Source organism: Amphiprion ocellaris, chromosome 24 (assembly GCF_022539595.1).
Source record: "Amphiprion ocellaris isolate individual 3 ecotype Okinawa chromosome 24, ASM2253959v1, whole genome shotgun sequence".
In the NCBI taxonomy this organism is placed as follows: Eukaryota; Metazoa; Chordata; class Actinopteri; family Pomacentridae; genus Amphiprion; species Amphiprion ocellaris.
The window spans coordinates 5106601-5130038 of NC_072789.1; the positions used below are offsets into that span (position 1 = coordinate 5106601).

The 23438-nt window shown below is 39.9% G+C and overlaps 1 protein-coding gene across 3 annotated transcripts in view; it reads right to left on the reverse strand.

Moving 5' to 3' along the window:
* The window catches only part of il1rapl1b (interleukin 1 receptor accessory protein-like 1b), a 353384-nt gene that overhangs the window by 159284 nt on the left and 170662 nt on the right, over nt 1–23438 (reverse strand). For all 3 annotated transcript variants that reach the window (XM_055008610.1, XM_055008611.1, XM_023275009.3), the window contains one exon: nt 14381–14660. In XM_055008610.1, coding sequence (XP_054864585.1) covers nt 14381–14660 — 280 coding nt within the window. The remainder of the gene's footprint in view (nt 1–14380; nt 14661–23438) is intronic.

Below are 23438 nucleotides of genomic sequence, written 5' to 3' on the forward strand. Positions count from 1 at the left end.
GGAAATAGTTAAAAGCGCCACAGAACCTCAACCTTTGAATAAAACAACCGATTCCTAATTGTAGGTTTACCTGTGGTTAGCTAGTCTGATAAGAAAACATGTACACTTGACAAGTTTGGAGTTATAGGAAAGAATATTCCTGTGCATCCTGATCTAGTAAGTACACAAAAGACCACCAAGAAGCCAAAACCAGAATGTCTTGATGTTTCTACTGGAAACACCAAGACATTCTGATTAGCCACTGGTCATTTATGTCAAACCAACAGAAAATGTTCTGAACGTATACAATTGCAAGACATAAATGCAATTAATATGAATTCACCACATACTGCAGCTGTGCAATTAAAATAAATAAATAAATTTTTTTTAAAAAACTTTTTATTTGAGGAGACTGACAGTTTTTTTTTTTTTTCCCTTTTTCCTAACTGATCCTATTTGGTTATAGAAGATAAACAACTTTTAATTAATGTGTGAAATTGCAGGAAAAATACATTAAAACACCTGAAAACAAAGACGAAAAAAAACGGTTATTTATGACTGATTTCAAGGCTGGATTTCGGTTCCGAAGCAAATGAATACATTTGCTTTTGAAAAATAAATGACTCCTGAACAAAAGTTGGTTCAACAGTGATAACACCTTGTCTAATGTTTCACAATACGTGGCATCAGTAAAATTTAAATTAGCTCTTTCAGTTTTATGAAATTTTAATGAAGTTTCTGTCCCAAGCCCCAACCACTTTCCTATTATTCTCTCACCCTCAGGATTCAGCCGAGCTGCGTGAGTTCTCTTCTATATCGCGCTTTGACTGACAGCTGTGGTATTGCAGACGTCTCGCTTGGAGCTCTGCTGTTCACAATCCAGCAGGGAAGGGAGGGAGGGGAGGCAAGGAGGAGTGGGGTGGTGGAAGAAAAAGTTGGCTGTGGTGCCAAAGTGATTGTGCTTGGGGAATGGTATTTCTGACATTTGTCTGGCAGATAAAAACCACCATCAGATATGAGGAAGAGAAGGTCAGCGTCCCTGCTATCAGATAGTGATGGTTTGGCATCTTGTTTGATGACTTCCTCCACTCAGTGTGGACCAAGAGAGCCAAGAGGCTGGACATATGGGGGGGAAGACACTGCTGAGGAACAAAATCCCTAAGCCGGGGATGCGAAAATATGTCGCCCTGGGTATTACCCTAGTGTGTAATAAAGCTCAACTGAGCCGAAACAAATAAAAAAACCCTAACAGTGAATTGCATGTGTGGTTAGGATTAACAAAAAATTGATCCTTAAGATAAATCAAAATTGGTCATATATGACCTTCTGCTGGTTTATCCTGGGTAGTCATGCAGATTGTGACTCCCATGAGCAAAATCTCCACGGTGAACCTTCTCTCCTTTTGCTCCTTGTATAGCCAGGAGCCATTTGAGTCCGGCTTAATCAAATGGAATCGAGCGTGGGACAAATGTCCAATCAGAAGTAGCGTGAAGGGCATGCTGTGGAATTGGCTGAGACTGTAATGCATGCACACGCTGGATTAGACTCATATTTCAAAGACAACCCAACATACATTAAAAAAGAGCATTTGTAGAGTTTGTTGGACACCAAAAATGAAAAATGAACCACTTTTGCATATAAAAAAAGATGTACAGAAACTCACACATATACGCCATATACAGTACATGGGTGCATTTTCGAAGAATGTTCTTTCATTGTGTCATTTTTTTATACTTTAGTCATACCATGTGTCTTTGTTTTGTGACTATATGTTCTATTTGTGCTCCCTACCATGCAATCATGGTCATATACACCAATGTAATGATTATTTTTACAAAAAATATGTAATAGGCAAATGCACAGTAACCTTAAAACTCTGAAACAAACAAGATATCTGGAATTTAAGACTATTTGTTGGTATGTGCACCTTTTCAAGTGTTATTTTCAGTTTTTTTTTTTTTAAAGGACTAGGCACATTTGTATTATACGTCATGGCTATAACTGGCAATTAAAAAACAAAATCATCTCTGGGAAGTATTCTAATCACGGTGAACTCTTCAAAATACTATGCGCCTTGAATCAAAGTAAAAAAAACTTTTCATGCTCCTGTGGCTTATTCGAGAAAACGGAAAGTTTGTGGTGCCAGTTTAGAAATTGACTAATGTAGTCCTACGTGTAATTTAAAGAAACTGCGAGTTGAAAAGAAATTGACTTCACCAAGGTCCAAGCAAAAGATTTGCTAATGATTAACTGAAACTAGATGTACACCATGAACTGAGTGCGAACAGGTGGCTCTGTTGCAGAGGGAAAACTGTGAGACAGGCCAGGATGCAATTCTATGACTCACAGAAACCAATAGAATGGGTATCTAAGATGGCTTGAAGAATGACAATGGGACGCCAAAGAATAGCAGAGCTCAGTACAACGGGTGAGTGGCCACAAATTTAAGCAAACTGGTTCTCACCACCATTACGCTTAAAAGAGGGTGAATGGATGCTGAGTTTATGGATTAATACTGGCATTAGTCATGCCAATAGCACACTGTGTTTGCTGACAATTGAAGGCAAGGGTGGAAAGATCTAGATTAGATGGTTAAGGAGAGAAACCATGCAAGGGATTACATGGGTTGGTGGACTTGGGGATATAAGGTGAGGTTTTTCAGCTCAACATCAGTGTTTATGTGCATTTACTACTTTCAGTTTTCCTGTAATTTTTTTTTGTTTTTTGTTTTTTTTTTTTGGCAGAAACTACAGTAGACCTACTAATTGTACCCAATTTTGCTTGCCTCTGTGTCAAACTGTATTTTTTAACTTCTGGGGCAAAAAGAACAAGTGATGTGGATGACCAGAAGTATAAGGAGTCCATTTAAAGACTTCTGCTGGAATTAAATAAATACTAAATAATGTTATTGGTGAAAAACATTCAGAATTAGCAATGTTAATCTTGTCTTCTTGCTTTGACAAGGTCTATGTTGGGCTTTTCCTCACACTGACAGCACCAGCCAAGACTGCAAGGTGTTAAATGCTTATCAGTGATACAGAACTGCATTGCTCCTCCACAGCATGACAACTATTTGCAGACGAAAATGAATTCAAATGGTAAAAAGCTAAGCACTGTATGAGTGCAAACAAAACACTGGTTCAACCATTACACAGGTAATGCTATAATGGTTGGAACAAATACCATTATACAAGTAATAAAGCTGTTCCTTTGCATCCTATAGAGAAATTACCTTTGCTTTATGGCCCTAAATGCACCCATTGCACAGTAGAGTGTCAGTAGCCGAGCACAAAATGACTGTAGTTCAACGTTAGTAATGCATCTTTAAATATATACAGCAAAACCAAGGAGCCAAGGAAAGCAGTTTACGGGTTGATGACACCTGATGTGAAATTAAAAAAAATAAAAGTTTCACATTCCTGACACAATACTTACTCCAAATCTCTACTATAACAGGAATCAATGGAGTCAAAACCAAACACAGATTTTAAAAGTTATAAATAGATAAATAGTATTTGAATGCTTTTCTTCCATAGATGAAAGTCTGTTATAATCCAGGCCCTGTTCCTAAAGTGTTTTCAAGTGCACACTCTTCTTTGACACAGCCATTGTAACATCAGACATCCACAGTGAATGCCTGGCGAAGTTCACACAGCCACATCACAAGGTTGAATAAAGCATCGTGTGAAAGGTGGCCTAAGCCCAAACAGCAGCCCATACATCATCAGACAATGGCTGTTGGAAAAGAGCCTCTACTAAACCACATAGAGCCAACTAAAAGGCTGTCCAAGCACTGTGTCGACAAAGCAGTCTCTCTATACAGGTGTAAAGAATACTGAATATAGGGGAGCATCATCAATAACCTCTGGCTGGTGGATGAAGCAGCTTGGCAAATCCATATCACACAATTAACTAAAACCCCACCTGGGCAATGAGAATAACTGCTGCCAGGGGTTTGGCACCAACTCTCTCATAACCTCTTAAAGTAGCAACGTGGAAGACGCTCATTTCGATTCCGTAGTTGCTGCTTTGGTGCGTCTGTGGTGCACTTCTTTCTTGGAAACCAATTCAGAGGAAGAACAATACAGGAAACTCCATCCTGCAAGCTGCCACAATTGGTTCCATAGGTTTGTTTCAAAACTGCTTTTCTTTCAAAAATAAGGACATTTCTAAGTGACCCCAAGCTTTTGAAAGGTAGTGTACATGGATCCCAGAAAACACTTTTTCTTATATAGCACCTACATGTCAAAAAGTCCAGGTTTATGGGCAAATACCTTCAAAAGCAATGACAGTTCCATGGAGCCTTGACTTGTATTGTTGATGTCACATTATGCCTGCTAAATGTCACATCGTCAGTTTGAACATGTTAACATACTGCCAAAAGGATTTAGCTTAGCACCACTGTGCATCGACACAGCTTCACAAAGACTTGACTTGGCTTCAGACTACATTCTCTAATGCATTAGTTCTCATGTGCTTAGAACAGCAAAAGTGGCAATTCTAGTTGCCTGCATCGAAGGGCTATCAACTGCAGCAGCACCTTCATTATTTTGTAGACCATGTTAAGACTTGAACATTCACAAAACCAAAGTACCCGAGCAGTTTCTCAAGGTCTCAAGTCTAAAGGAAATGTCATTTCAATTGCTTTGTGCTTCAATAACTTTCCATTTCTAAGCAAAACTGAGAAAGCTGGTCAACAAACAGAGCTCAGTGAATTCACAGGCAAGCTGTTGAAGTAAAAACTGCTGTGAAATGAAACCTGGAGCTTTTGCAAATCCCAGATTATTCAAAGAAAATTGATTCTAGCAACGAAGACAGGAGGTGAGTTGCAAGATATTATTTGTTTTTACCATATTTAATGAATAAAATTATTCATTGTAATTTAATTGGGACTTCAAAACCTGATCCATATGTGTGTTAGCAGTGCATCACTGAAAAACTCAATTAATGAACATTCATCAGGACATCACTGTTATAGCTCTCCTGGGCGAAGATATTCCACTGGGTCACAACTAACTGATTGTCTCCTGCCAGGTAGCTTATAACACAAACACCATCCTTATATTATACATCATCCATAACCCCTGGCAGCACAAACCGTCCCGGCTGCTCCTTAGTCTAGCGTCTCTCATTGGCTTTGACAGCTGGGCTGGATCAATTGGACAGGCCCTGACTGGGGCTGAATGACAGAGTGTTCCAGACGGCCCATTCTGACTGTCACTTCCCTGAGAGATCACCAGCCACTCCTGCCCACGAATACTAATACAGTCAACATGGCTGTGGCCCGGGACAGTTGGGAAATGGTTTTTAATGCATGTGTGTTCGCTGCATTGCTGCTGTACGCGAGTACACAGGTGACCTGCAGCCACACCAGCGATTTCGGTTGAAATAAGCACATGGATGCAGACATACAGATGCACACCTACTCCTTTCTGCTACATTCCCCTCCCATTGTCCTTTGCTGTGACAGCCCAGGCATTGCAGGACATGCAGAAAGCCCATTAATAAGCTCGGGACAGTGGCAACATGCCAACACTGATGAACAGGGTCAGAGGTGAGACATTAGCTACCTGCCAAGCAGTGGGATCCTCCCTGTGCTGCTACATCTGTCCTTAATCTGACACTGTAATCCCTGCACTCTCTGCAGCGATCGATGCACCGTAGACGTGTGCGTCTGCTTTGTCATTTGTATGTTCAGGACTGTTGAGTGTGTGTCTGCTGAGCAAGGTTATATCTTGTGTAAGAATGTCTCCCTATGTGTTGATTTAAAGCCATTTAAGACATATTTTGGCATTTAAAGACTACTGAATAATTACATCGCAATTGCCTTGTCTGACCTACTGCTGTCACATCACAGGCAACTTTTTCAGAGAGATGGAGAGGATTTCTAAAGGCTTTTATGGGCTTCTTCAAACATTTGCAAACAAAACTGAAAAAAAGAATAAAGCACTTCTAGCCGACTTGAATCAACTGCAATATGTCAATCTGATTTCTCTATAGAAGTTTTGAAATATCACACAATGCAGCAATAAAGATGGTGTTCTTCACAAACAACCGACTTGAACTGCAAGTTTTCCACAAATATGCCATTGCACAGAATGTGCACTGGCACTCATCTTTGTGACCAAAAATGAGTGACAATAAAACGCTGCAATGTCAGATTTATCCAAGTCGAATCAAAGTACTAGATGGGATGTTCTTTATGAGCCTTAGTCATCCCAAACGTAAAAACTATTTCCAAAAACATACATTCATACATTTCTAATATCAAAAATGACAACGATCCAAAATCTAAAGAGTCACAATACTTTACTTTGCGACAGAAACATCCATCAGAATCATCCTGCTTTGTCAATCTACACTGTAATCTGTGCATCAAAAGCAAATCAACTGAAAAAGCATCCCACATTCTCATGAGAGGGAGGATGAAGAGATCAGGCAGCATCTGCAGAGAGCGGGCAGTGACTGAACTACATATGAGTGAGGTGAACGTCAGGTGAGTTGTGGCCACGAACTGAAATTCTAAAATAATACACTCTCACTGACAGTACACCACTTTGTTGCACTTATTTTGCCATTTTCACCCAGACAAAACGATTAGACCAACTGAACAGAGTAAAATACGATTTTCCCCTGCCCACTTTCAACACTAACCGAGACTTATGTGATCATTTTTCAAACCCAAATCATAATCAGCTCAGCACTTGTGTCTTCGTCCCATCAGTCAAACCCAGCTCTAAATGGAAGCAAAAGGCACATTTTTAGATCACTGTAGAACCAATTCCAAACGTGTTTCCTTTTTGCTTCTCCTGTCACGTTAGCCAGACCAACTTTTGCTCGACTGTCTCAGCTGTCAGTGCGGCATAAAATAGCAGGAATTAGAAACTTTGTAATGCTAACAGGCTTACAGGAACACTTGCAGCAGTGCATGGAGAGAACCCGGATGGCTCATGTGTGTGTGTGTGTGTTTGGTTTCAGTCATTGTACAGTAAGTGACACACTCAGCCACTGCAGATGTTTTTTTTTTTTTTTTTGCTCTGCATACGACAGGGTTCCTCAGGGTATTACATCTGAAACAGCTGAGTGCTGACCTCGATTTGGCACATGGCTCTGCTAGTCTGCTCCCTTCCACTCCTATACTGTATATCATACGTCTATAATGCATGTAGATTCGTGTGTGTGTGTGTGTGCATGAGGAATAATCCAAACGAGTGAAAGAGACAGGCATACATGTACCGAATGTCAAACGTGTGTTGATGCTGGCCTGCTTTTACATAGAGATTCGAGGCACATTAAGTTCCTGTCAGTAGCAGCTAGTCTCAGGAGAGCAGGGAAGTGACATGTTGTGTTTACGTCGGTCTTAGCGTGTGTGTGTGTGTGTGTGTGTGTGTGTGTGCGACGGTGTATGACGATGCCCTCTGACACCCTTAAGTGCAGCTGAGCAGATATACAAAGAAATGACGAGGCCGAGCGCACGGTTTTGTCTATGTATGTCAAGAGAGGTAGGAAGGCCAGAAGCGTGAAGTCACATGGCATAATGCAACATATGAAACGAGGGCAAAAAGAGCATATTTATATGCATGTTAGAATGCATCGCAGAGAAGGAAAAAAATAAATGATGGAATAACTCAGGGACTGCATTGCACACTAAAAAAAATCGAGCAATTTAATGTCATATTTAGTCCAATTTTTCAAACAAATAACAAACTGTAGAATTCTCCCAAGTCCCGCAACAAGGAACAAACAGGAAGACGATTCAAATCCATTAAAAAACCTCCTCTTCATTAAGAAAGTACTTGAAACCAGATGATTTGAATTGGAAGTAATTGTGTTTATCTGCACGTACCCTGTTGGCACATTTTCTCCCCAGCGGCTGTTCACAGACAAAACTTTGCAAACTGCAAAACTTATTAAGATGTTTGTGTTGTTTTTTTTTTTTTCTCTTTTCCTCAGTGCAGATGTGTCTCTGTCATCATCTGTATTCTGTCACATGGTGTCCAAGCTGCTCATAAAACACATTCCTATTCTGCTTCTTGAGGCTTTCTTTGGCAAAGAAAAAAACATCCGGATAAACACATCTGTTAATATACTGCATGTTAACATCTTGAACTTTAATCTCACTTGATCTGAAATGATTAAATTATGCCAGTATGAATATTTTTCAACAATTAGGTAACAGAATTGTGCTGAGCATGTTTGTTTGAGATGAGTCAGACTTATGCAGAATCAACCAACGGTGATGGCAGCAGATAGATTTCTGCCCGCATCGATCCTGACTTGCTTTGTCACAATCATGTCGACAACAATAGTGCTGTAAGATGTAGGCGGCTGCAGTTTATGCAGCAAAACTTGTTCACTTCAGTGACTGCGTGGCCACAGGGCATGTTGGGAAACATCTCACAACATCTGGGTCCAACAGCTGACTGGATAAGATGTTGACTCGACACTGATAGAAACTTTTCATTATAACTGAACTGGAAAAATTTGATTGTCTTTACAAAATACACACTGGATGGTTGATGGTGGGCAGGTTGATTGCTAGGCTGCACATAATATCTCACATTTCTGGTTTATCATGCATTAACGTTAGACTGATTGAATTCTTAAGCATTTAGCAACACCAAAACTTCTGGCAAGGTGTATGAAGGATTCTTCATAATACATCTATACAGACGTTTCAGCCCTAACAGTCCAAATATCTGTCAAATCAGTAACGAAAGCTATTGTTTTCTATTTCTTTCTCCTGTATTTATTAACATTTTCAGTGATTTTATGTAGTTGAAGAGGAACGGGTTTCCTGAGCTAATAGATACACGGCTTCAAACTGACAAAATGTTGATTTGCATAAGGATCATTCTGCCTCAATTCACTGAATTGTCCCATGCCTGACCATCTTTCAATTTGGCCTTTTTTTTGTAGTGGTGAATATTGATTGAGTTGACCATGATTGCTTATGGTACCACTTGGTCAAAAAATATTTGACTATAAGTTGGAAAACCGTGATTTTTCTTTTAGCCTGGTAATATTATATAACTCTCCCAGTTGAGACCACTACTGGAATAGTTTCGTTCATCGTACCTGCTAATTCATTGTCGTAACACTGGCCACAAATGCAAAATAAAGTATGAAATATGCGTCTGACTGGCAGCATGTTCTACATTTTTGAAGCTCCCATTGATGGCAATCACAAGGGAAAGCAAAAGTTGGTGAAATATCAGAATAGAAAAAACAAAACATGCACATTTTTTGACCAAATTTACATCATTATATAATTGGTTTATACTGTTCTATAAAAGCAAGGCTGTACCACTGAAGGCATTATGTACATAACAATGAGCCTATGACATTTCAGAACTCAAGCTATATTATTTGTCAAGTTATAGATTGCCATTTTACTTAAAATATTTGACAAATGTCAGATTGTCAGGCGTGAACTTTTTTCAAAATTTGGTGAATGGAAATGGAAGGACCCATAACTGAAACTATTAGAAATTGCATGCAAAGTGATATATTTGGGTCTAATAAGATTTTAATTATTCAGTGTGTTTCTGTAACTCTCTGTACATACAAAAGGCTCTTGGAAACTGTCTTCACTGTTGCTGGTACTGTCTGCTTTCTAGGTGACGGCGTTTATCTGAATGACCCATTGATGTCCATGGTAGTAAACTACAGTGCCACTATGGCAGAGATGCATCATTGTTCAAACACATTCTGCACTTAGCGTCATATGCATATGGGAAGTGGTTAATTAAGGCACACAAAGAAACAGAACAGCCATTTGCAATTAAAGTAGACACGTTTTCTTATTTTTAAGGATTTCCATAATTGACTTGAGGCTTCACCTCACTGCACCACATTGATTCTCAAATAAGAAAAAAGTAAAACACTGTCACTTACCCCACGGAAGGATAATTTCTAATACTGTCAAAGGAGTAGATCCTCTACAATAATACCCAATAATACCCATCATTCATGGATAAAATTGTCTCTATCAATACTTGCTTAGAGACAATAACATGATGGGGGCCTGTAGTAAGTGGGATTGAATTGTTATAGTGTGCTCAAGTATGAAATGTATCCAGTGAGAGATGATATATTGTTGTGCTGTGATTCATTCGTTCCACCACTGAGTGCTCTAATTCCCCAGTACCCTTCATGTTTCAAACAGTGAGGATCCTCAACTAACAAAACACTGCCAAGAGCCTAATCCAAATGTGATATGTTAACATATGCAAGTGCAGATCATGTATAGGACCCACGCTCCGAAGACAAAAGAGAGAAGCAACTTGTTGATTTGGCTGCAGCGGCTGGGAATTGAAATGAGTCATACTGACATAATAGCAAAATGTGCTGCAAGGTGGTTGTAAAATTGGATGAAGCAATTCTTGGATTTTTTTTAACATGCCGCCAACCTTCAAGCAAAAAAAAAAAAAGAGAGATGAATGTGACAGTAACAAAAATGTGTTTGGGAGTGTCGAGTTGTAGTCGTTTTCAGGTTAAAAGTTTCATCTTTAAAAGCAAAAGCTGAAGTTTTATTATGGCTGAAGTACTTTACAGTGTCTCTCTTTAATATCTGACACTGAACAACAAGAAGGCAGAACATCATGTGATCTATATGCTGATGAGCCAAACTGTTCTTGCCACCCCTGTAGGAACTTTGCATGATGCCAAAACAGCTTTGACCCACTGAGACATGGACTCTACAAGACCTCTGACATTGCCCTGCAGTATCTGGCACGAAGGAATTAACAACAGATTCTCCAAGTCCTATAAACTGTACGGCTATTATGAACTGGCTCCTGTCACAGTCACTCAAAGTCTTTACAATTGCATGTTTTTTTTTTCTCACACCCAACACATTGAATATGGAAAAAAACTGTGCTGTTAATGTTGAATCTTTCCCAGACCTTGACACACACCTTTGTTCCATGACAGCCAATATTGTTCACTTCATCTGTGAGTACTTTCGCCTTGGTTTATGTAATTCAGAGGCATTGTGAGGCATTTTCTCCAATGTATAGATTCCCTTTTAGCTTGTATGAAGCATGGCTCCTTAGTCGTCTGGACTGAGCCCTGGGTGTAATACTGTGACTCCACTCAACAGAACTCACAGTATATGCTAATATGGGACTATAAATCACTCTAATTTGATAGTCCCATGTGGTCAATTTTGATGCATTGCTATGCACTTTAGAACACTGCATTAAACTAAACATGTGAGACACACACACACACACATAGTATCCAATAACCTAATCCTCCCAAGCCTTTAAAGCAGGCCCCTCCCCCTGTTAAAAGCCACTGTATGCCGCTGTATAGAGCTGACTAATGAGCCAGTCAAGAGAAAACGCCCTTTACCTACAAGGTTAATAAGTTATTACTATATAATCGAGCATGTGCAACTCTGCACACTATTCAATGTACTTCCTCGACTCAATTGTTGCAAAACAGACAGCAAACAGCTTGTGACGAATTGGTGTTTTTCTACTTATTTTTTCTTGTATTTTGGGGTGTTCAATTAATGTAATGTTTTGAAATGCAAGATAAAATGCTCGCTTTTCATATTATATCCTTTGAGGAGATTTCACCATCTGGAAAGTGTAAATTCAACAACAATTTAATATTATCAAATGGTCAAATGTAACAGCAAACCCACTAAGATTTATTGATTGAATAACTTTCATTGTGTCAACCTCATGTCCACTTAGCATCTGTATCTTGGCACCAAATTGAAAAGAATTGCCAGTTGACTGGGGAAAGCTTAAATGTGTGACTTCAACAAGACAGAAAAGGGTACACGAAGATCAGAGACCAACTAAAAACCAGTCAAAACACTGTTTCAGTGGGAAGCAGGAGGTATACCATGAGCCATAGCAGCATTAATCAGATTTACTGAGTGAATAACTTTCATTGTTTGTCAACCTCATGTCCAGTTCGCATCTGTATCTTGGGACCAAATGGAAAAGAATTGCCAGATGATTGGGGAAAGCTTAAACGTTTGACTTAACAAAGATAGAAAAGGGTAAACAAAGATCAGATACCAACTAAAAATCAGTCTAAACACCGTTGCAACAGAAATCAGGAGGTATAGCATTAGCCACAGTACCATTAATCAGAACCACAATGGTCGTCCTCCTAAACCACTGACATTGCACTACTTTTACAATCCAATTCTAAACAAACACGACAGACAACTGCTTCAGACTCAGCACAGGAGGTATCAGTAGAAATCAGTGATTCTGTGACAGCTCAGATAGGGAGAAGGACAGTTCAGGTTAACCTCTATGGGTGGCGTCCAAGAAAAACACCCCTGCTTGCTAGTCGATACAAAACTGTAAGACTAAACTTTGCTAGGGAACATTAAAAAGAGTCTTCATGGGCGCCCGTATAGCTCAATGCGTTAAGTGGGTGACCCATGTACAGGCGCTGATCCTTGATGCAGTGGCCTGGGTTCGAGTCCCGCTCATGGCCATTTGCTGCATGTCTTTCCTCAACTTTTGGTAGCATATGTTAAAATGTTTGCTACATCAACTGCAAAAGTTCATAATATCTCAAATATGTGCTTCTTCCCAAACACGCTTCAAAAATCTGACTAATCTGATTAATTATCTAGAAAAAACATCCTCAAGTCTCTCTCATCAAGGGATTTTCAGATTTTCTGTCTTTCACATCCCTGTAAATGATTATCATGAGCAGGTTGAAGTTGTCATCTTGGGTATGAAGGTTTTTTTTTCTTTCTTCCACCATTTTCTAATTAATCCATAATTAGTGAAGGTAAAATTGGCAGGCTTTAAAAATAGCTTCACCATTGGTCTACATATAATCACATCATGTGCTAGTGGGAATAGTCACATCATTGCACAGTTGTACTGAGCTGGAGCTAATCAATGTATCACTTATCTGTTTCCTATAACATCTGAACACCCTTCGGTGCAACAGATTAGTGGAACTGATTGCAGCATCAGAGCTAAATAAAGGTCACAGCTGTAAATATTCCATTTAAGTGGCAAAGATTACAAGCTGAACACATTAAATATTGTAAGAACTGACTCTTGAGTATATAGTGTTAAAACACAATTAAAATCTGCAGAAAGCCAACATGGGCAACAAGAAATGCCCGCAGAGAGAAATCCTCACTGATGGAAAAGTGCTCTGTATTTGCAACTATTGTTATTCCTCTCCATGATGGGCGAATAAGTGTTGCCCCTTAATTTGGTTCTGAATGGCGGAGACTGGCGACAAAGCAACAGTGGGCTACTCATCCAAATCAAATCTCATGGGTCTACTTTCTGCATGATTACACAATAACTCTGAGCTGACTGATTGTCTACCTCCAGAAAATGCTGCCAACATCACTGAATGGAGAATTGTTGGATTGGTGCTGCCCGGTTCTATTCACGGCAGCCGCCACAGCAAAGGGGAGAGTGTTAATGGTGTTGAATAGTAATGGCCAAACCCTGTGGAAAGGAAACCTGTGCTGAATGTAACTGCTTGAGAGCACATTATTCGCCTTCTTTTTTTTCTCTCCCTTTCGTCTATGTAAAAAACATCCTAAATCATTTGTGTTTAGCCTAAAATATGAATGTTTCTGTGGATTCATCTGAATTCTCGAAAGATTACACTGCTATCTTTGAAGAAGATGTGTTTCAGAGTTCCTCTTGTTCTTTGAGAGAGGGAGAGAAAAAAAGAAGGAACAGGTATGGGCTCCAAGGCTTTCTGCCTGGCCACAGACAACCTTCATGTTAATGAAAACGTCGAGGAAGCCAGAAATTTTACCACATTATAGAACTCATAAATCAAACAATTGTCTACCTCCACCATCGGGCAAGTGGAAAAGGAAGATAGCATAGGTCCCTTACTTTTTCCCCCTTTTATCTTAGCTGCCTTTTCCCTTTCCTCAATCTTCCCGCACTGAATTACTGTCCATTCTCTTTCGTCTCACTCCCTGCTCTTTCAGGTTTTCAGAAAGAAGGACTTGTGAGGACCGAAGAGTTATGGATTCACCAATTGTACCTAATGGCTTAGTGTCCCCAAGAGGAGAATAGAGAAATAATTTAACATATAAAGCGAAGCAAAGGGGCCCCATACTGTTAGATGACGCTCTGTGGACCAAGGACCAGTGCTCTTTTGGCTGGAGATGAGAGACTTCATTAAAAATCAACAGGGGAGGATTTTCACACAGCTTTACTCTTGCCTACAGGGTTCCAGAAAATGTTATTTACCCTGTTATTTTACAGAGTCGCTGCTGGAAAAATAATACCAAAAATGTTGGCAGAGCTTCTTATGAACTCTCGCTATATTTTATGGCAAACACAATAAAAGCAGCAAATTTACATTTGTAGCAATAAAGAGAGAAGTAAACTGCATAATCTCTGGGAGATGCAGGCTTAGAAAAACGTACCTTAATACACAGGAATAGTATCCCACATCGTCCAACTCTGCTGGTCGGAACCATATGGCGTCCTCTTCTTTGCTCATCCTTGTGCCATCAAAACTGATTGGTTCCTCGAAGTCCCCATGGCCAGCGCTTTTGTACCACATCAGGCTAAGTCCCGTGCTCTGCGCATGGGTGTAGTTGGCCCGGATATATCCGTAGAATAAAGCGCACTTAATCCGTACAGGTTCCCCCAGAAGCACTTTGTATTTCAGGTAGTCCACTGACCAATCTGTGCAGCCTTCCACTGAAAGAGAAGGACAAGAAAAAAAGAAATTAAACAGAGAGATTCTTGTTTTGTTTTGTTTTTTTGTTTGTTTTTTTTAGGCCAATTTACATCATCACCAAGCACAGAGGAGGGCATTTGTATTCATGAAAAGGCTTTGTGGCAACTGGGAGCCAGCAGCCGTATCACAATCAATCAAGATGTTCTTTTCCTCAATGCAGCGCGAATTATTCCAACTTTTTTTCGTAACACGGAACACACCAATCGAACGTGGCCATTATTACATCTACACACATTCAACATAAGACTTCCTTGGTGTGCCAGAATCAATTCATAGCAAATTTAAAAAACACAGGGAGATCCTTATTATGCTGCTGAAGTGTTTTATTACCACAATATCCTCTTCAATGTAAGACTAAACTCTCAACATAGCAATTGTCAGATGCAATCTTTGCTCCCTGCCTTCACCTACAAACATTACTGTATTTATATTTAACTTGTGCCTCAACTCATACATAAATTGAGTTTACCAGCAATAAACTCTGTATAAATCACCATCTATATCCGTTTAAATGGCAGTGATGGCACTCAACTACATTTGACCTGAGAAAATTAGAAGCTGTTGTACGTCTGTTTTCATTTCCTACAGCTATCAGAATATCCTCCGCTCTCAAATGCCGTTGCGTAAATGGAAAAAGTAACTCATATTGCGTCAATGCATGTGCCAAATCCCAGCAATGGGGTCTTCCTGTTAAGACATCCAATAAAGGCCACCGACTGTCAGTGGAAAAAGTTATGAAGACTGAAAAACTGAATTATTCATGCAGTGCAGGTAGAGGGATGGTTTGGATTCACACCCTTATTTTCCATCTTTAGGTGTATATGAGATTCATGAGCAACACCAGATATTAAAGTGACACTTAATCCTTGCTTTTGCACACCAGTGAAAACTCACACAGACAACACAGGCTCCTGAGATGGTGATTTTCACACGTAATGAGTTGTGTAAAAAGACAGAGATACTGCAAGTAATCATCTGTGTATCAAGCAAGCAACACATTTGGGTAGTTTTTAATCACTGTGAAACACCAAAACAGGTAATACGGTGAGACTGTTTTATCATTTGAATGCTTGGTCACCAGCATACCAACTACGAGGTGCGATCAAAATGTTCTGGAACTATGACCGTCGCAAGTCAAGAGGCTGCACTGCATCGCCCACAGGCTGACCTGTGCTATATGCATATTTATGACCATTGGGATTCCAGCATGGACCTCAAACTGGAGCAAAAGATCACATTCTGTGTTAATTAGCCACCCAGAACGTGTCAACCTTCACGTCAAGGATCATCACTGGTGCAGAGATGTGGGTCTGCAGCTGCCATAGAGAGAAGAAATGGCAATTTTGACAGTGGAAGAACCTGCAGTCTGAAAGGCCAGAGGAAGTGAGTCATTTCAGGAGCACGTTTGCTGTTTTCTTTAAAATCCAATGGGGTTAGCACACTGGGAATTAGTCCCCCTGTGTGACAATGTCTACATGATGTTGACTTTGGTGTAATGGCTTGTTGGTGCTACAGTGCTCTTTGGGCTTGGTCACAGCGCTCAACACAATCATTGCTCCTCATACGCCTCGTTATCTCTAGATTTAGCCCCCTCTGACCTCTTCCTTTTCCCTAAACTGAAATCCAAGTTGACTGTTTAGACAATCGTAGATGGTGACATATTTACACATTGGGACTTCCAGAAATGGTGAAAATGGGGAGAAGACAAGAAGATAACTTCCACAGGGATGGTGGCCAAATCTAAATCAGATTTTAGAGTTTTCTGGGCGCAGAGTCAGAACTTTTTGGTGGCACCTTGTAGTCTTTATTTTATTTAAGTGTACAGCATGTAAGACCATTCTTCCATGAACTTTCTTTTCAGAGAATATTCAAGCTTTTATTTATTTATAGCAGCACTGAATATTGTACATATTGTTGCTGCATATCTTATGAGATCAAAGCTACTGAACTCGCAGACAAAATGTTCTACACACAGAAGCTAAACCTTCATCAAAACTTTCTCTGCTCTTTTGAGACACTAACAAACCACTTGTCTTCTATCTGACAAACAGCGGTCCACGATGAAAAAACAAAAAAAAAACAAAAACAAAAACAAGCTCTCTGTCTGCTTTACCTTTCCTTTTCCATTTTTCCTTCCCGTTCCTGACATTCTCGTTTCCCCCGCTTCACCTCGCTGCATCGCACTTCCTTTAAAAACAGCTGGTGAGCACAGCTGTCTCAGGCTCAACAGGCTTCGCTAATTGAGCTTCTATAAATGTTTTATTTACCAAAGAAGCAACTCGCCCGCCAATCAGCGAGATGTGGTGCGTGCTGCGGTTGTTGGGGGTAACTGCGGTGAGGAATCGATTAACCATGCTGATTTATGTTATTGTACTGTATTCTGTGGGGCTGTAAGGGTCACGCTGAGAATAGCAGCAGCAACAACACTGGTGGGGAAAAGAAGGAAACAGGGAAAAGCATTTCAAGAGAACAGTGAGAAATGATGGCGACGTAATGTCACACAGATACTTCCAGGGTGGCTGCGGTGCAGTGTAATAGCGTTGGATCCATCAGTTACCGAAAACTTGCAGAAAGTTGCAGTTGTATCAATCTGTCTGAGTCAAAGAGCAAAGTTCAATCATCAAAAATTGGGGGAGAAATAGAGGACTGAAGAGGCAGAATGCCAATTTCTTCACAAAAATAGGCAGTATATCAGAATGTGATGTGATTTTAAAGAGCCCCTCCAGGCATGTGTGGAGATATATAGAAGTATTCTGCTTTGAATAAAAATTGGTGTCTGCTTTTTTTCATGAAATAGTTCAATTAACTTGTTATACATTCCTCTGACATATTCGCCTTTCTTGACAAATTCAGAATCAGTAAATTTGTAAACATCCTTCGATTTCCAAAGTAGAGCTACTTGACACAAGATGCCTCTAACAATGCTGAAGACTTCAGTTTACGTACTCCAGCACAGAAAAACTTGAGAGTGTTTAGGAAAGTGCAGCTAATGCAGGCTCAGTTGGTCATTTGTGCCCTGGGCGCTTCAGAAGTTTAATCTTTCCACGCTTGATTTGCTTGCTTGATAGGTGATTCATTTCTGTTCATGAGCTAATTGGTATTTGGTTCAGCAATAGTTCACTTCATCTGTGTTGTCTTGGGGTTGTTGAAACAGAGTAGGAAATAGAAACTCAGTTTAGCAGATGAATGAGGTTAAAGAAAATGGGTAAAACAGAAAAAACAAAGCACTTTGTCCTGGAAGTCACTTAAGCCCAGATCCAAGTATTTGAGGGTAACCTCTGCTTTTACATGCACTTAATCGTCCTCGTATTTCATTTTTAGGCTGATTTAACAGCTCACTTTAGCTGCAGTCAGCAGCTTTGCCAAGTCTGCAGCCCCTTTCTGATCTGCCTCGATCTGAAATCAGCAACAATAAGTTGCTGTTTTCATTTGATAAGCCTGAAAACGCTGCAATCACATGCAGTGCTTTGACATAACCCTCTAAACCTCTTTTTGATTTCTTCAATTAAACATGTCTTCCTGCGAGCAAAATGAAAAATACAGCCTAAATTGCACAAAGAGTGACTAACTAGAAACAAAACAAAGCAAATGCCTGGGTAGGTATGTGCTCTGTGAGCTGCCCAACAGCACAATCCTTTCATTGTGATTAAGTCTAACTGTTGCTATGGCAACAAAGGGTCTACCCTCGCTTATCGAGAATTTGCTAATTAGTTTGCGGACGATAATAACTGGAAGGCTTAAGGTAAGACAACCACAGCCAAGATGGTTTCACTTCTAATCATGTGTCCTAATTGAGACTCTGAAGTGTTTTACTCTCCCAACTAATAAAAACAGCAGGAGGGTGGAAAAGGTCATATAAGCAGGCGGTAACGAGAACACAAAGGATTAGTTTGGCAAGGAGAGTGAGACTGTGCTTCTGATATTTCTGTCTTAGATATATATATATAGACAGACAAAACACACACATACAACGCATATAAAGAATGCATGGTCTCCAATCAGGGTGTAAATTACAAGAGAGCCAAGGGAGCATAGATTCTATTTACTAGTAGAAGACATGAGCTTCCCTGTGAAATATTGGTGGAGCTTCTCTAAAACACTGACAATGATCAATTTTTGCAATCTTTTCTGCTTTCCTGTATCTTCACCATCATGGATCATGTCTCAAATGAGACTTTTCTTGATGTTTGATTAATGCACGAGGGCGATTCATCACTAATTCACTTTAACAAAGATACCAGTATTCAAAGCATGGCAACACAATATGAGAAAATTCCCTCTCTGTAAGTCAAAGCTCAGAAAACAAAGCAGAAGATGAAGAACAAACTTTCCCATTCAGTCTGCTGTCCGATCGCCATTAATCATTTCTCTGTTTTGTAGTCAGCATACAGATACAGCAAAAAAGAAAACAAGGCAGCTTACTTGCAAAATTTGGATTTACCAAGAAATACAAACCAGTATTGTCTGAAGACCATGCCAGAGCCATCATCTACTGCAAATGTCAGCACTGATTGAAACAATGATGAGCTACATCAGGGGTTATAATTCTCACACTGTCTCCAGTCACAATAGCAGTTCTGTTCTTGCAAGTAGGTTCTTTTTGCAGGGACTTAGTAATAAACCAGAGCACTGGACAAACAAACTGACATTTTAATATGAAAACAGCACCAGATGAAAAGTTGGAGGATCACAGCAGTCATTGCAATTTATCCTCCGGGAACCGTGAATATCTTTACCAATATTTTACTCAAAAACACAACACATCATGCTGGGCCAAGAAAAGAAATCAAAGGTTTACCAAAGCCATTACAGTGCATAATCTGTGCACCACAAATTGCTGGTCAACAGACCAACAAAACAACGGTCTCGTAAGTACTCAAACCAGATAATGCCATGGGATGTAATGAAGTTTTTTGATTTTCTCATAACAAAAGGTAGTCTGAGATTATAATAGACTGATAGTTTATCAAAGTTACATATAGGGGAGAAACAGTACAATAACTTTTCCCTGATGTTCTTCATGAAAACGGAGGTAAACTGTTTTGCACCTGTGCAATGTTGTGGTGGAATACAGACAAAAACCATCGATTGACAAACACTTTTCTACCGTGAAACATATTAGGAGAACGGCTGAAACGAGCGGACCACAGGCCAGAAAAATCATCGTGACAGAAGCTGTTGCATCCAGATCTGTTGTAGAATGAAGGCAAGTTAGATTAATTAATTGACGTGACAAGCCGTGAGTGTGTGTGTGTGTGTGTGTGTGTGTGTGTGTGTGTGTGTGTGTGTGTGTGTGTGTGTGTGTGTGTGTGTGTGTGTGTGTGAGAATATGTGTGCCAGGATATGAAATTAAGTTTTTAAGCCACTTACAGATATGTCCAAATATGATTCATTCAACAGTGAATTATTATTTTGTGCCTTAAATCTACCAACCATTTCATGTTAAACCAGTATCTGGCTACTGTTAATTCCCCACCGTGGTGTGCCAGCTCGTGTAAATGGGTTGGAACATGTTCAAAAATTAGTTTAGGAATAAATACTGTCAATTAAAATGTTGAAGCGTGTTCTAAAAGCTGAAAAAAAATGCAACTTTTTAACAACTGTAACTGTCTCCCGCAATTTCACTGCAACAAATACGCTTAAAACATTGCAACTTGCATCGGAATTTTTTAGAAAAGCTGCCGTAAATTCAAGTATTTTGATATATATACCTTAACAAAGGAACCCCTTTGCCCTGCACTGACTATGTGCAGGTCTCCTGAGGTACGCTAGTTTGTAACCGTCTGGGTATATTGTTACCTTCACCCCTCAGAGGACTGGTGGTTCTTGTGAGACTGGATTCACAGTCTAAACTGCCATGACCCTGTGGTCCCCACCACCTTCACCTAAGCAAAACACTTCGTACACTCAACAGATTTGATGTTGGGATGTACACGGAGGCCAGTGCAGGATCTTTGTTTGGAGATGCCCATTCTAAGCCTGGCAGTTACTTCAATTAAAACAAATCTTTTTGCTGCTGGTCTTTATTAAAAATACCAGTAATATATGCATAATATATAATTCAACACCACTAGCACTCATATTTTTTCTAAAGGTACGCTAGTTGTAATAAATTGAAGAGGAACCTGCAATTCCACTAAGCCCAACTAGCTGACCAATAAACTGATCTTTGCACCCGTAGCATATTCTGCCAGCCCGGACAGGAAAGGAAAAGACAAATTTACTCAGAAGTACTCTCAGTTTGGCTGCACAGACTGGATTTGCTAGCAGGAAAAAAAAAAACACACAGTAAATGCTTCACTGCCAAACATCAGACAGCCTGGCTCTGTCATTGCCTTTCCCATCAGCACTGCAAATAAACACTCAGTCCACTCATTTTTTACAGCTGAACATTTTCCATCTTACTGAAGAAAAATAATGCCTCGCAGAATGAGAAAGACGAGACTAAACTGCTTCAAAAGAATTATTTTGATGTTGTCCCAGCACCAGAAATGTGTGACCACAGTATACGAGATGATATTATGCCAAACGGGGAAAATGTGTCAGCAATAAGTGGCTCAGTGAAACAAGAACATGCACAGGATAGAACAATTTTTGGACTAAACGATGAAATTACGTGCATGTTGGTGCACACCTGATGGATAAAAAAGGTGATGATTTGTATTCAACAGTTAAATTACTGTCAGACGCTTCTTTTAACCTCCCTAAGGAATTCAATTAATGTATTGCGACTTCAACTTAGAAGTTAAAAAATAAATAAAAGCAACAAAAACACCACATTAATTTGATTGTGAAGGTGAACTCCAGTCAAAGGTCTTGCTATATTTATCTCTAATGCTGCCACGAGGAGCATGCCAGCACCAGTATCGTCCACCTATCCTCAAAGTGCTCGTTTCAGACTTTTGACAGAGGGGTTATCGTTCATTCCAGTAAGTGAGGCTCAGGATTTCCGCATAATCTGTTAGCAGGAAACAAACATGGTACAAAGCCTAATTGAACTCGATTAACATTTTCCCTGCTCACCAGATTTCCATTCTGCTGGATCACAATTGGTAAGGGAATTGGGCAATCTGCTGAGTGATAATAACTCCGGCAGCTCTTCAGCGACTGGGGCCATCATAAGCAGCATTTGTGACTGTGCTACATCCATAAAATCCCATGATCCATAAATAAAAAAGGAGGGTAATTCCTTAGTCGCCATCTCTGAGTGCATCCAAGGTCCCAACATTTGTGTTTGTTGGAAAAAAATGGTAACTGTCAGCTGTCATGTTTTTGCCAGATGATCAGAGAACAAATGTTTGCATGTCACTCTGAATGGAAATCAGGATTTAATAGAGCCGCATTCACTGACACGTTGAAATGGGGTTGTCCAGTCGTATTCTGACTTAAAAACGCCATTAAACAAAGACGGGGCCATTTGTCATGCCTGCCTTGTTTTTATGTTAGTCATGTTTGTCTCATTTATCCAACTGTGTAAAAAACCCGGGCCTTATTTACAAAAACGCTTCCATCCGTGTTCAATGCTTGTAACTACACCAAGGATGAAATTTATGGGAAAACAATTCAACGCTATGGGTAAATGGCTGCATATATATACATTTTTTCAAATTAAAATGAATGCAAATATCATAACCTTATGTTTAAATGCAAATACAGAGCTGAGTTTACCTTAAAATCAAGGTTAAATCAAATATTTTTATATGCTTTGCTTTCAAAATGTAGAAATATACTATAATTCTCTGCATTTCCTCTCACTGAAACAAAAGTTCTTGTTTTAATTTGACCCTTGCTTTTCAAAGGATCCCACTAGAAATGAGCCTCAAGGCATTTTCAAGTTAACTACAGAAGCTGTTTTATTCTGAACTTAATATGCTTTGTAGTGTGTGCACTTTTATAGAAAGTAGTTTGGCTGTTTAGGGCATGTATTTTAAAAAAATAAATCATATGTGCAATTGGCTGTTGGGAAGATGAAGCGCAGATGCGACCAATATGCTAGTTAACATGCATGAAAAAACAGCTATGATCTGGTTTAAAGGGCACCACAATAAAGCCAAACAAATGTTATGTCACCATGTTCCCTCCACATTTTACTGTCACATGAGAACGAGCATGTGCTCCTTCTGGAGAGGAGGTGATCAGCTCATAAATTGGGTTACAGGTCTGCTGAGGGGTAATCGTATGCAGATTGAGTCAGGTCACCGCAGAGACTCCCACAAAGTGTCTGTTCTCTCATAAGCACTCAAGGAGATGGTTCACTACTATTTTTCTCCATAAAAGCCCCAGTGTAATTCAATCAGAAAAACGTGCATACATTAAGGGCCCGGGCTGATTGAATAAACACACGGGAATCTGTACTCACATCTGCACACACGTACAATCTATGAGGTGACGCGACATCAACCTTTACTTGCCCTCGAGTAGTGTGGTGTCTTAGCTGGATCGGCTCCAGGATCCCTGAAGGAACTTATCAACTTCACAGGCACTTTTGCCACGGGGAAGCTGGCGTGGAGGGGAGGGGGGAGAAAGATGTCTTGAAATCTTGACCTGCCATTTTCCACCTTGTGAAAACGCTGTCGCAGCAGAGTGGGTCTCAATTAAGAGGAAAATAGCTCTGATGTGTGGGAAAGGTAACCTCTCAGCTGCCAGCGTGCACAGGGAGATTACCTGCATGACTGAAGTACCTCCAGCAGGTTGAAAAACAGAATGAGTCATCAGCCAATAAAACAATCAGCCACGGC